The sequence below is a fragment of the Lissotriton vulgaris genome, chromosome 11, assembly GCF_964263255.1.
Source record: "Lissotriton vulgaris chromosome 11, aLisVul1.2, whole genome shotgun sequence".
In the NCBI taxonomy this organism is placed as follows: Eukaryota; Metazoa; Chordata; class Amphibia; order Caudata; family Salamandridae; genus Lissotriton; species Lissotriton vulgaris.
Genome location: NC_141699.1, coordinates 1,066,203,929 through 1,066,218,707, shown reverse-complemented (window position 1 = coordinate 1,066,218,707; position 14,779 = coordinate 1,066,203,929). Strand labels below are relative to the sequence as shown.

The 14,779-nt window shown below is 45.4% G+C and overlaps 1 protein-coding gene across 3 annotated transcripts in view; it reads right to left on the bottom strand.

Annotated features, from left to right (window-relative positions):
• Positions 1 to 14,779, bottom strand: part of CLCN2 (chloride voltage-gated channel 2) — a 532,043-nt gene that overhangs the window by 99,453 nt on the left and 417,811 nt on the right. For all 3 annotated transcript variants that reach the window (XM_086944441.1, XM_086944443.1, XM_086944442.1), the window contains exons 14-15: positions 13,648 to 13,758; positions 10,830 to 11,043 (exon numbers count right to left, since the gene is read on the bottom strand). In XM_086944441.1, coding sequence (XP_086800567.1) covers positions 10,830 to 11,043; positions 13,648 to 13,758 — 325 coding nt within the window. The remainder of the gene's footprint in view (positions 1 to 10,829; positions 11,044 to 13,647; positions 13,759 to 14,779) is intronic.

Genomic DNA, 14,779 nt, shown 5'->3' with positions numbered 1-14,779 from the left:
CTGCAGGAGGCTGTGATAATTGGAATGATTTGTGTACCTATATAGAGCGATGGCCACTCTTTATCTGCAATCCATCTGGCAAAAGGACGAGCAACACAGCAGATTCTGTACTCAAACCAATGAAGTGTGCCTCACCCACTCACAGGGCAGCTGGTTTCTCCTCACTCGAGTGGCTTCTGCCTTCCAGATGGCAGCAGTGCTACAGGAAGCTGCATTTTATCTTCTCAGCCCAGTCCTGTGGGTGGATGGAGATAACAAGCCCAGGCCTTACAGCTGGACCAAGCAGGTGAAAGGTAGCAATGCTAGTTTTTACAAGCAGGCAACTGCACACTAACACCACCATCACACCACACCACAATCCAGTCTTCTTTTTACTTTGACCTCATGTTACCTGGAGCAGTGTGGAAGCAAATGAAGGCCGGGAGCATGGTGACTGAAGCAAAACACACGATCAATGCAGCTGCTTCCATCTCAACCGCTTACATCTTTCTGTTTTTCAAATAAATATTATAACCAGAAAAACTACAGAGGCTTAAGCACTCCAACATCTTTTCTACCTCCTAAATCAATAGAAAAGAGACTAGTCCAGAGATGAATAGAAAAGTAGGAATGCTGGATCATGATATCATCTGGATGATGTTAAGTCAAATCGAAAGAATTTGAGGTTTGCAGGTTTTTTTTATTACTTAAGGGAAGTATGGGATTTTGTCAATATACTCTAAAGGTCTTATTGGGGGTTTAGTGGATTGGAATAATGAAACCGATGAAAAGACGAATGAACAGGTAACTCCAAGCAAGCTTTTGATTAGCCTGGGCCCTCCTGGTTGGCACAGTGCCAAGAAACCCTTCAATCAATCAACCATTTGTAGAGTTTACTCCATACCCGTGAGGGTCTCAAGGCACTGGGCAGGGGAGGGGGGCCTCTACTGATCGAACAGCCAGGTCTTGAGAAGTCTCCTGAAGGTCAGCAGGTCTTGGGTCTGTCATAGGTTCAGAGGGAGGGTATTCCACGTCTTGGCGGCGAGGTGGGAGAAGGATCTCCCGCCAGGGGTTGTTCTTCGGATGTGGGACGGGGGCGAGTGCGAGGTCGGCGGAGCGGAGCTGGGGGTTAGGGATGTAGAAGGAAAGTCGCCTGTTGAGGTAGGCTGGGCCGGTCTCGTGGAGTGCCTAGTGTGCGTGGATGAGGAGCTTGAAGGATATCCTCTAGTTGACTGGCAGCCAGTGCAGGTTTCTCAGGTGGGGGGTGATGTGGACGTGGGACATCGAGGATCAGTCGTGCCGAGGCGTTTTGGATGCTTTGCAGTCGTTTGATGAGCTTGGTCAGGGCTCCTGCGTAGAGGGAGTTTCCGTAGTCGAGTCTGCTGCTGACGAGGGCATGGGTGACTGTTCTTCTTGTATCTGTCGGGATCCACCTGTAGATCTTGCGGAGCATGCGGAGGGTGTTGAAGTAGGAGGAGGAGACGGCGTTGACTTGCTTGGTCATGGAGAGCGTTGAGTCGAGGATGATTCCCAGGTTGCGTGCGTGGTCGGTGGGTGTCGGGGCTGCCCCAGTGCCGTCGGCCACCAGGAATCGTCCCAGGCTGATGGGTTGGAGCCGAGGATGAGGACCTCCGTTTTGTCCGAGTTAAGCTTCAGCCGGCTGATCTTCATCCAGTTGGTGACGGCCTTCATTCCTTCGTGGAGGTTGGCTTTGGCAGTAATGGGGTCCTTGGTGAGGGAGAGGATCAGTTGAGTGTTGTCGGCATTGGAGATTATGCCAAGGTCGTGCTGTCGGGCGACGTGTGCGAGTGGGGCCATGTAAATGTTGAACAATGTCGGGCTGAGGGAGGATCCCTGTGATACGCCACAGATGATCTCAGAGGCTTTGGATCAGAAAGGGGGGGGAGGCAGATGCTCTTTCTTCTGCCGGAGAGGAAGGAGGTGGTCCATTCCAGGGCTGTGTCTTGGATCCCCACAACATGGAGGAGTGTGCGTAATGTGCGGTGGCAGACAGTGTCGAAGGCGCGGAGAGGTCCAGGAGGATGAGGGCTGCGGTCTCACCATTGTCCAGCATGGTCCTGATGTCGTCAGTGGCTGCGATGAGGGCGGTTTCGGTGCTGGGGTTGCTGCGGAACCCTGACTGGGAAGCGTCCAGGATTCTGTTTTCTTTGAGGTATCGGGTTAGCTGTCTGTTGACGATCTTCTCGATGACCTTGGCCGGGAACGGGAGCAGAGAGATGGGTCGGAAGTTCTTGAGGTCTCTAGGGTCTGCCTTGGGTTTTTTGAGTAGGGCGTTTATCTCGGCGGGTTTCCAGCTCTCTGGGAAGGTCACTGTCTTGAAGGAGAGATTGATGACGTTGCGCAGGTGGGGTGCGATGGAGCTGTTGGCTTTGTTGAAGATGTGGTGCGGGAATGGGTCTGACGGGGAGCCGGAGTGGACTGTGATCATGGTATTGATGGTGTCAACGATGCTCACGCTGGCCCAGGCTAGCAGGGGGTCGTGGTCGATGGTGTGATGAGAGTCTGTTGTGTTGCTGTCTGTTGGGGCTGTCTGGGTGATGAAGCTGTTGTGGATGTCTGCTATCTTGCGGTGGAAAAAAGTGGTGAGGGAGTCGCACAGGGCTTGCAATGGCGGGATGCCATTGGTGTTGGAGCTGGAGTTTGAGAGTTCCTTCACGATGTTGAAGAGCTCCTTGCTATTGTGTGTGTTGTTGTCAAGGTGGTCTTTGAAGGAGGTCCTCTTGGCCGCCCTGATGAGGTGGTGGTGGTGGTGGTGGTTGCGGATGGCGTTCTTGTGGGCTGCGTGGCTGTCCGGAGTCTGTTCGCTGTGCCATTTCTTCTCTAGTTTCCGGCAGGCTCGCTTGGAGGCTAGGAGTTCTGGGGTGAACCAGCTGGCCCTCTTGCTGGTGTCTCTGTGGGGGGTTTCTTCAGCGGGGCGAGGATGTTGGCGCAGTCGTCGATCCAGCGTGTGAGGCTGTGGGCAGCATTGTCGGTGCTGGAGGGTTCGGTGGGTGGGCTGAGAGCAAGGTTTGCGTGTAGTTGGTCTTCGGTGATTTTTCTCCAGTAGCGGCGAGGGATCTGTTGGGTGCGGTGGTGTATGGTGGATTTCTGGAAGGAGAAGTGGATGCAGGGGTGGTCGGTCCAGAGGAGTTCGGTAGCGTGGCTGAAGGAGACGTGGGGGCTAGTGGAGAAGAGGGAGTCAAGCGTGTGGCCAGTGGAGTGGGTAGGTGTTGTGACAGGTTGCCTCAGTCCAAGGTTGGCGAGGTTATCGATCAGGGTTGTCGAGTTGCTGTCATTGTTGCTCTAAAGGTCTTATTGGGGGTTTAGTGGATTGGAATAATGAAACGGATGAAAAGAAAAAGGATCAGGTAACTCCAAGCAAGCTTTTGATCAGCCTGGGCCCTCCTGGTTGGCACAGTGCCAAGAAACCCTTGGGTGTATGTGTACGTTTTCATATCATAACACACCAATATCTGAGCGGCAGGAAAAGGGACTTGTATATTTACAATGAATTTATAATGTTGCATATCACTCATTTTAGCATTGCAAGGTCAGTGGTGTGGCAAATCAATGAAAACAAGCATTGACAAAGCCAACAGGTCTGAGCTTAGCGTGCCAATATGTGCAGCATTATCACAACAGACTGAGACTTCGATTGAGACAAACAAAGGCAGACAGCAGGGGTGGTCAGAGAGTTCTACAATTGTTTCTAAAAAGTGCTTCAAGCAGAGAAATGGAAGCAACTGAGTGTGGACAGAAGGATACGCCCATACAGCCAATAGCATTTGGTGAGAGATACATCTACCACTAGGATGAGCCTAGACCTGGCTCATAATGTCTCCAGCCAATAGCTGGAAGAGTCTGGCTGAAGAAAGCCAATGGTTTAAAGGGGCACACACAAAGACCACTGTATGTATCCTGTTAGCAGTAGGTCTATTTGGCAATTGTGCCGACACAGTCCAGACCCAAAAAACAATAAGATTAAGTGCACGTTGCGGTGGAGTTGTGGGCCTGCAAATCATTTGAGCTACTGGATAAGCAGAAAATCCTTGATTTTGCCATAACTCTTCCCCCACTCAGTCAAACATAGTCAAATATTTGTCAATCTGGTGATTTCTCTAAAAGTTTTACCAATGTGTAGCACTCTGCTTGTTGATGATCAGGAGATTCAAAGTGGTAAATGCAGGATTGATATGACAAAGAAAATAAAAACTCTTTTTGTTACGTTAGGGGGTTTTATAAAGCGCATGGTTACTCTATATGGAGTGTCCCTCGTGCTAGGATTCCACAGACCACCAGGGTTCCACAACTTACTCCAGTGCTACTACAATGTTCTAAAAAAACAAGTTTTATGTTTTTTTCGGAACGTGGTTCCCGAAAGATAAGGTAAGATAAGATAAGATGCCGGAGTGAAAATAAGGTAAGATGCCGGAAATACTACTGGAACACAAAAGCATGTGAGTCGTGTACAAAAAAGGAGTCCAAATGTTGGGAGTTGTCCCTTTTTCATTTCCAATCATGGAATAATGCATGTGTGCATTTACACATAAAAACATTGAACAGCCCAAATACCTTTCCTAAAATGTAGCCACAATACCGCAATAGCACCTGGGAATCACGTTTGCTATTGCTCTGGACAAATTTGAAAAGATACTTTCATTTACTGAGGACTAGAATTGACAACTGAATAATGTGCCAATGACATGATGGTCAACCTTTATTCTCTTTCCTTCCCAACACCAGCAGCAACAACCCAGGTTCTTCTACCAGTAGTTAAGAGCTGCAGCAAGCACAGACTTCTTTAAGTCCTGCCCATAGCCAGAGCTTTTGAGAGGAAGGAAGCAGAGGAGATAAGGTTACCCGGGATCCCTGACTACCTCAGCGCTTGGCAAGGGCCTGGAGCAAACGTCAACACGGTGGGCAATCATAGATCCGCAAGAGGATGGACTCAATAAGGCCGTTTGCCCGCGGGGTATTGTTGGCTCTCAACTCCCTTTTCCAATGATCTATTCAAGAGATGTCTATAGCTCTGCCGGCATCTTTGTGACCGAGAGCCATCAACATCGGGTTATATGGAATAGTTCAGCATCCTGTTGATAAAAGCACCAGCGGCATGGTTACCAGAAGCAATGCGGAAAAGTGTACGCACTGTTTCAATGAGCACGCTGAACCCGACAGCGTCACGTCTTCTTACAATACGCAAAAGTAGTTGAAAGGGTCTCTGTGGCGGCCACGCTGGGACGTGTTGGAGCTTTGAAGCAAAATCTAAATAAATAAATACGAAAAAAGAATCTGCTCGCATTCGAGCTTCCGGCGCGTCTGCAATCCATTGACTGAGCTCCGGACGCATCAAATGCCAAGGCTCAAAGAATAGAGTGGTCAGCAAAAGACTGCGGCGGGTGATGCGGAGTCAATCAATAGAGCATCAAATACCACAGTTCAAGCTGAGGAAAGGTCAGGATCAGGCTGCGTCAAGTGCTGGAGAGGCAATCAATATGGCACCAAGCTGTAAAGGTTTAGGGAAAGAATAGTGAGGAACTTCTACATCAGGCGCCTTGAAGTTCATTATTTCAGGCCCAGGAGATTCCTTTGGGACACAGCAAGTCAGATACCTTGGAGTCAGCCAATTCTTGGCTAAATGTAACTGACTCAAGAAAAGAAATGGCGGCAAAGAAACAGACTTCACGTGAAAGATGACCCTACAAAGTACTGTGAGTATACAACTGTAAGTGGACAATACGCTATCCTACACTGACAAAACCATAGGTTTACAAAATAAGCATGTGTAATACATCATTTTAGGAAAGGCATGAAAACCCTCCCAGAAAATCATTCAAGTGCTTTTACAGAGAAAAATGCTGGCAGGCTCGGTGCTGCAGACAATGGGGGTGCTGGAGGGCAACCTGTGATATGGTGGTCTGCTCCAATTTAGCAAAGAGCAGAAGACACGCCTCTTTGAAGAACACCACATTAAGCATGGGCGGAAAATCCCTTCTGCTCGCGGATTTCGCGGATTTTCGGTAAATTCGCAATCCGCGAGATTTGTGAATTTCCCGCAAAATCCGCGAGCAGAACGGATTGGGTCAAAAGTTCAAGCTGACTTTTGTAACTCTTTTAGAGCTGCCAGAGCCATTCTAAAATAGTTACAAAAGTCAGCTTCAACAGGAAGCTCTAATAGATCAAGTAAAGCAGGTGCTGCTCAAATTCAGTTACACAATCATTAATCACCCCAAACTTGGGGTGATTAATGATTGTGAAACTTAATTTGACCTTCAACTGGAGCACCTGCTTTACTTGATCTATTAGTGCTTCCTGTTGAAGCTATTTCTAGCTATTTTAGAATGGCGCTGGCAGCTTGCCAGTGCCATTCTAAGTGGGGCTGAGGGCAGAAGGGCACAAAAGTGGGACAGAGGGCAGAAGGGGACAAAAATGAGTGGGGCAGAGGGCAGAAGGGCACAGAAACGAGTGGTACAGAGGGCAGATGGGCATAAAAAACTAGAGGGAGGCAGTGATTAAGCAGGCAAAAAAAAAACCCTGCGAAATTGCAAAGCGCCTCGCGAACAACCGCGAACACGCAAAGCGCCTCGCGAACACCCGCGAACAAGCAAAAATAAAAAAATCCGCAAATTTGCGCGAATTCGCAAATTTTGAGGATTGCCAATTCGCAAATCCGCAAATTCGCGACTTGCCAATTCACAAAATTCACCAATGCTTACACCACATCACTATGCAGCATCCACCACCTATTATAGACCTAAGCATACATTAACTGTATCTTTGCCTTTGACCCCGTGCAGTCCTCCGTTGCCATAAAGACCGGTTTGTGCTATACAAATACCACATACATAAACATGTACACAATAACGCACAGTGTCTGTAGATCATTCTGCTTCACCACACTTGAATTCACATTGCTTCACAAAGATAATTGATCAATGATTAAATAATGGTCATGCTAGAGAAAAAAACAAAAAAAAACAAAGATGCTTTATACAAAGAAGGGCTCTAAGGAAATCAGTTTTGGTCACTGTTAGACCAGGTTCCGGTGGTACCAGGTTTTCAGAGGTAACTGGTCTCCAAATGAGGAAATCACAGTGTTTTATCAACGTCGTCCTGCGACCATCTTTCTATTGGAGTCCAAACAGGATCACCAAGTAGTCGTTTTTAGCACCTTTTGGTACTTTGAGGTACGGCACAAAGAGTTACACACTGAGACCACATTATCACACAACAATTCCACTAAATAGGTCAATGGCTGCGGTCAGGGCTTTTGGTGGTAAAAAAAGAAAACCACATATACCGAAATACTACACAGAAAATATAGATACATAAAAAACTAAAAAATCTCATCCCAAATGTTATTAGAACGCTTACAGCGCTTAGGTGTTGAGCTTTATTTTCACTCAACGCTCTGTAGTAAATTGTATTTAAAGGGGAAGTTTTCACAGGTACCTATTTTCCATGCATGGAACTACAACTCACAGTCGTTGACCATTCACTTGAATGGGAATGTTCACTCCGCGTGCTGGCAACCACGGGTCCGCCACTCAAAAGTGCAACGCATAACCAAAGTCCTCACAATGTGTTCCATTTTAGTCCAAGTGTTTAGTTTCAAACTAGGCCCTGCAAGTCCAGAATCATAAGCTATGTGCCTTGAGTAAATTCTGAAGCATGCAGTGGAGAGATTGTTAATTCAGACCTTCGTACAACCACACACCAGGAGAAGTTGGTTTCTTTTTGTTTCGTAACCAGAGACAAACATACTTCCTATGTCAGCAGAAAATACTAACAAAACTATACAACCAACACTTGCAACAACGGACTCCCGGAACCGCACCTCCCACAAAGTTCCTTTCATACTTGTGCACTACATCCAAGGTGTCAGGTGTTGCTTGATACCCCGGCTGAGCAGAAATCCATAAAAAATAAACCACAGGATGGTGAACTCACAACAAAGTCCAAAGTTCTTTTTGTATGTTGGTTACCTCCTCTATTGGGAATGTTATATTTTCTTTTCTTAAAATACAGCCAAGGTTAGAGCCAACACGTTTCGTTCAGCTAAACTGAACTTCATCAGGGCTTATTTTTGAGTTTATATCGAATACGTCTCTTTTCAGAAAATTTCACAAAGACTCCATTTTGATGCATGCCACCTTATTGGAAATTAATCCCCAGTTATAACACATGAATCCGTGTCTCCCTTCACATCGTCATATACTCCCAGAGGTTGCCACCAGCAAATATTAACTGAACGAAACGTGTTGGCTTTATCCTTGACACTAACAAAATTGACAAACCTTTAGTAAAGGAATTCTAATCTTAGAACCATTTTAACATTCTACACATTACCCTAAGGTGAACAATAGAGAAGTGGAGCTGAAATAAAAGAAAAACATACAATAAGGCAAAGTGTTTATAATGTAATACAGAAGGAAATGTTATGTTATGTTAGCTGGATTTGATTAAGAGCACTATCAGTGTTTGATTTCTTAGCCCCAACTGGCCGAGCCCATATCCTTTCAATAAATGCAAATCAAATATATACATACGATGTAACATTTAAATGTAAAGCAAAGGTAGGTAACGTCGAACAAATTCTACGAATAGGCAAGGACACAGCAATTAATTGGACAAGCCGCTCTGAAATTAAGTAAGCAGAAATGTTTTCAGCATGGCAAACAGATAAACAAATTACACCCAATCATAAACAAAACAATTCTTGGTAAAATGCAGTTTAATTAGAAAAGGAGGGGGTTGCAGGTGGTGCGATTGATTTTGTTGTTAAAGCCTGGGTTTATCGATTTTATTCAGCAAGGGCTCACAAATATGCCTCAGTTTAAAAAGATCAAAAGTGAACCATCATAAAAATGGCAAAGAAAGACGCATTTTACGTCCTGGTTGTCGGTATTGCACTTTTATGTCACAGAAAGTGCATTCATCGCCTGAGTTTTATAAAATCACAGACGAGAAAGAAGGGTGAAACTCAGGGCTTTAAGTGGGCCGGGTCTCACCGGGTCTGAGCACTGGCAGTTTTTTTAAAGGGGGCCTCGAAACACGTCTCTATTGGGTTCTGTTTTGTGCCCTGGCATAGGCGGTCCGTTTTTTCCCGGACTGTAGTGATGGCAGGCACATCCATGTGCTGTGCTCCCACTGCTCTTCTCACTAGTGGAGAAGTTACTGCATGACGTCATGCCAGGTGAGCGTTGTAACGGAAGGGAAATCCTTTAAAGAGAGCCATTTTCTCTCTGGATTTCCCTTCTCTTTTTGAAACTCAGGAGCAGCAACATTGTCCTGGAGTCCCCAGGGCTTTAAGTGGAAGCTTTTTCAATATTATATACAAGCCATAGTTGCTCCTTATTTATCTTATGCAACAAACAACCATTGACAAAGCCAATAGTCCTGACTTGTTTTAGGTATGATGTTATTTGTATCATATCTGGATGTAATGACAGAAACAGCGAAATACACGTCGAGCGGCACACTATGCTAAGCACAGATTTTTAGCTTATGTGTTTTTAAGCTACGCCCTTAATTGCATTGGCCACACCCCTTTGAGAGACCCCCAGTTTTTTCATCCCACTTAAGGCCCTGGTGAAACTTTTCAGCTTTTGTGCAGTGCTGATAATTTGCTCATTTGCTTCAGTTTATGCAGATATTTTAAAGTGTTTTTATAGCTGGGGTGTTTAATATTCGCGTTTTACGCGTAATTAAATATTTTGCAAGCTATGCATGAAAAGCTAATATCAAAGCTTTTTTAAATATAATTGAAAGTGGCCAAGTTGAAGAGGTGGGATTCAAACACACAGCTTTTACATCAGAAGTTTGCACTTTAGCCAAAAGACCATCTCTCCCCCCCAGCCCAGCCGAGATCACTAATGCTGCCCCACCAAATCAACCACCAGTGACAATAAATGAACCAGTTGGAAACCCTGTGGACATTCACTAAAGGATTGCCATAAAGCTTTTATCTGCTACGTGGAAAAGAAATGCGCAATTCTCTTTACACGATCAGGGTAATTTATTAATATTTCCATAAAGAGGTCTACATACTCAGAATGATGGTCTTTTATTTATACAGCTTTTGCTACAGCAAAGCAGTGTCACCATTTAAAGAACTATAAATTATTTACCAGCAAATGTCTATCTAATGGGTTATTTAATTTCCCTATACTTTTTTGTTCGGTGAACTTTTAGTGAATACATGTTTTACCCCCTGGCCTTCGGTCATTGTACTTGCTAATTAATTAGGCAAAAGGTAACTTTGTCTCCTGGTCGTTATTCCTATAGCAAATGTTTTTTCTGCAGCATTCTCTCCAAACACATACCCTCTGGACCAGTGCTTAATTTGAGCCTGTGGTTTCCAGTGCTCAGCACCTACACTTAATTGTTAACACCAGCACTTATGACAGCTGCTACATGGTGGCGCTGTTTGTGCAGTTTAAAGATGAGCAGAACAACAGTTGTTTATTAATTCAATATACATTAAAAACATCTAATACCAGCCACCCAAGCCATTCTTATAGCTTTGGGGGTCTCGAGCAGTCAGAATTGTCAGACTTGTAGCCGTGTGATGGTTAGTAGTTGTGTAGGTACTGCCATTGGCAGCGCTGGCAGTGGCAATGGGTGGTGCAACCTGCAGTGGCCTCCTGACAGGGGTCCTGGCACTTATGTTTTTACAAATTAAGCACTACTATGGACAACCAAAATATCTGTCATTTTTCAGAGAGACTGAATCCCGAAAGTAAAACTGTATAAATAACTCAAGTTATTAATAGTGAGATCTAATGTTGCATCATCTTATGCCTCGCATTGCCAAACAAATGTGACTTCTCTGTCCATGGTATACTTACTCCTGGTGACCCCAGCCCAGCTCCGGCAGGTATGGGAGCTTCTTAATCCGAATGATGCTGTCGTAGAGCGACGGCTGCAGGCTCTGGGCCACCGCGTTGGCCAGGATCACCGCTATCATCACCGGTAGGATGTGTGAGATCTGACCCGTCAACTCGAAGACGATGACCGCGGTGGACACAGTGTGGGTCACAGCGCCGGAGAGAGCGGCGGCACCTGATGTAGAAAGAAGCAGATGGTGCAGGGTACGTAAGCATGTGCACGTCAAGACACGCATGAGACAAACCTAGCGGGCAAATGGTGTAGGGTTGCTTCAGTAGGAGAGAAGTGATGATTGAAGAACATGGACAAGTTGAGTAATGAAACTTGAGGGGACCCCTTCTGCAAGGTCCATGGAGGAGACCCCTCCAGACTCAACCAGGAGCTCTCAGGATGGTACTGTGCTGAGGGGGCCCCCTGGAGCTCGGGCCACCCTGCACCACGGGGGCTGCGGGGGCCGATGTTACGCCACTGAGTTGAGAGAGGGATCTCTTATAGGTGGGCCCAGAGCCCTACCGAGATGTTTAGCAGTGGAAGAGATGCTACTTAAGTTGACCCCTTTCTCAAATACACATGAGGAGGGGGAAGCCTCACCTAGGTAGGATGTTATTTTTTTTATTTATTCAGTGTTTTATATAGCGCAGACATGACCCAAGAGGGTATCAGAGCGCTTCACATTTACATATTTTTAATCTTAGTACAGTAAGTTTGACACGATCATAAGCAAATAACAGGCGTACAACACTTTGAGAGAAACAATTGTGCTTACAAGATCATCTGTATGTATATGCATCGATTTTAGAGTGAAAATTTGTATTTTCATCATCATTTTCATCATGTTGATGTCCCACAGGCTTAGTTCAAAACCTAGGAATGTAGATTTCCAGTAAAAAATTCGAAACAAGATCAACCCCAGAATGAAGATGAGCAGGGGAGAGAGAAACATGCAAACGGGAGATGGGAAGCGAGAAACCTGGAAGTGGAGAAGAAACAGAAGAGCGACAAAGAAAAGAAATAAAAAAATGGTGACAAAGGATGAATGATAAACAGTCGAAGAAAAGACTGAGAAAATCGGATTGTGATAAAAGAAGATTTTTCTCCAGCACCCCTTGTGAATTGCCTGCAGCTGTTAAGTGCGATGTTCAGATTCAGGTTTGTTCGGCTGGTCGAAGAGTGTGTACGGGTGCCTACACGAGTCAGTGGAATTCATTTTATTTACGGTAAATCTGCGGGTTCTCTGGCCATCCTGCAGCTACTAGCTGGGAAAATCAGAAGAAAATCACAATATTTATTTAATTACTTATTGAGTATTTTTATAGTGTGTTGCTGGTGCAAGTAACCTTCCGGTCACTTCATTGATCTAGTGTAAGTGTTCTAATCTCCTGCATTTATTTTTAGAGGGCATATATTTCATTAGATGACTGTTTAAAGTTATTTTCAGGGCATTACTCAAAAGAAACTAGTGCCCAAAAGAGAGATGTGTGAGGACTGTCCGCACAACTAGCCCTTGGTTGCACCTGGAGCCCTGGGAAGCTATTTACTAGTGTGAGATAAGGGTGAAGTATATAGGGTGTCGCTACAATGTCAAGCAGTAGCGCATTAGTTCAGTTTAGCACCTAAACTGGATGTGTGGAATCTTTTTCTCTTTCACAGAAGAGAGAAAAACATTTATGTAAGTCTAGAAAATTGGGTGTTATGATTAGGTGCTTCTTCAAATCCCAAAAACTGGCATGTTTTGGTTCTGCGCATGCTCAGAACTACAAGAAGGGTCGAACTAGAGTGATTTCAACTAATGCAAAAAAAAATTTTTTAAAGTGCCATTTGCAGAATGTTTACAATTCTATGGTATGATGTATATATATATATAGGAGGCTGGCACTTCTGTCCTGCCCTGGAGTGATTTGTCGTGGTCAGAAATGAAGCACCTAAAATGACTTCTTGGCTAAAGATTCACGGGCATTGGTTGACAAATCCTTCAAACACATACTGAGGGTTCTCCAATATTTCCAAGGGTCCCCATTGCTGATTTCTTCATCTGGACATAGTTTAAGGGTAATCAGGGGTCACAATGATTAGTCCAACATTGCTGCTCGATAGCCCGGTGATTACATTAACCTGCCTACCGAATAACGTTTTTGCCAGTTTGTGTCCTAAGGATTGTGCTTTGGTCGATTATGGTACTTGAGAATTTTAAAGTTTTTTAAAACTTTGTAGGATTGTTCTTAATAAGAAAGGAAAGAGACAAACACGCAAACCGGAAGAGAGTGAAAAGCGAAAAAACTAGCAGAGAGGATGACATGAAAGGGGAAACAAAAGAGTGCGAGTTTGAGAGATTAGCATTTCAAATTATGTTTTCCAATGAAAAACTCTTATCCCTGTCTACCACCAACTCTCACCAATAGTGGTGATGGAAACAAAAATTATCCATGAACTCAGAAATGTTTTGTGTAGACTTGGGGAAGCAGTACTGTTAATAATGCAAAGAAAAACAAAGGAAAAGCTACAGACTTTGTGCTCTACACATGGTCATCATATACACGGACGCTGGATGACGACGTAGATGTCAAGTCATCATCTAGCATCACATTATGTTTGCATAAGATGGCAAGAGAGAAAAAGAAGCTGAAGTGGAGATAGAGAGAGCGAGAGCAAGAGAGACAAAATGCAAGAGAAACAAAAAGAAAATGCAAAGGAAAGATATGAAATATGTTAGCTGGGAAGAAAAGCAGACCTAATAAGAGGAAAGAGAGCTGGCATGTCTGAGTGAGCCAGAGTCCTTACCTACCACCGCGTAGCCACCTGGGACTATCCGGTATGTGTTGCCATCTGCATGGATGCCATCTGGAAACCACGCTGCCATGCTCTCGCCAATCAAGCGCCCAAAAGCTGCCCCTGAAAAGAGAAGGCATCTTCGTGATTGTAGATGGGTGAACCTATGCCGGGGTTAGGAGACAAATGCAAAACCCACAGTTGATGGACAGAATGCAGAACAATGTCAAATATTCACCCCAGTACAGAGATCTGGGCCTAAATCCATCGTTTTTTTGCACTCCACACCACCCCAGTTCAGACATGGCTATATGCAAATCAGTCTGACCCTGTGCCTCATGGGAACAGTCCAGCCTGAACTGCCAAGCCATGCCTTCCCTGGACCGGAAACAAGCTTCCGAGGACCGGTTTCTGGCATTCCAGCCGTTCTCAGCCCAGCTTGCTTGAATCCAGTGGTGTTGAGAGCATGGGACTCACGTCTGAGCATACCCTTCCCACTCTGGGTGACAAATGCAAAAACCACAGTTTATGGACAGAATGCAGAACAATGTCATATATTCACCCCAGTACAGAGATCTTGACCTAAATCCATCGTTTTTTTGCACTCCACCCCACCCCAGTTCAGACATGGCCATATGCAAATCAGTCTGACCTTGTGCCTCATGGGAATAGTCCAGCCCGAACTGCCAAGCCATGCCTTCCCTGGACCGGAAACAAGCTTCTGAGGACCGGTTTCTGGCATTCCAGCCGTCTTCAACCCGGCTTGCTTGAATCAAGTGGTGTGGAGAGCATGGGACTCACGTCTGAGCAAACCCTTCCCACTCGGGGTGACAAATGCAAAAACCACAGTTGATGGACAGAATGCAGAACAATGTCATACATTCACCCCGGTACAGAGATCTGGGCTTAAATCCATTGTTATTTTGCACTCCACACCACCCCATTTCAGACATGGCCATATGCAAATCAGTCTGACCCTGTGCCTCATGGGAACAGTCCAGCCCGAACTGCCAAGCCATGCCTTCCCTGGACCGGAAACAAGCTTCCAAGGACCGGTTTCTGGCATTACAGCCGTCTTCAGCCCGACTTGCTTGAATCCAGTGGTGTGGAGAGCATGGGACTCACGTCTGAGCATACCCTTCCC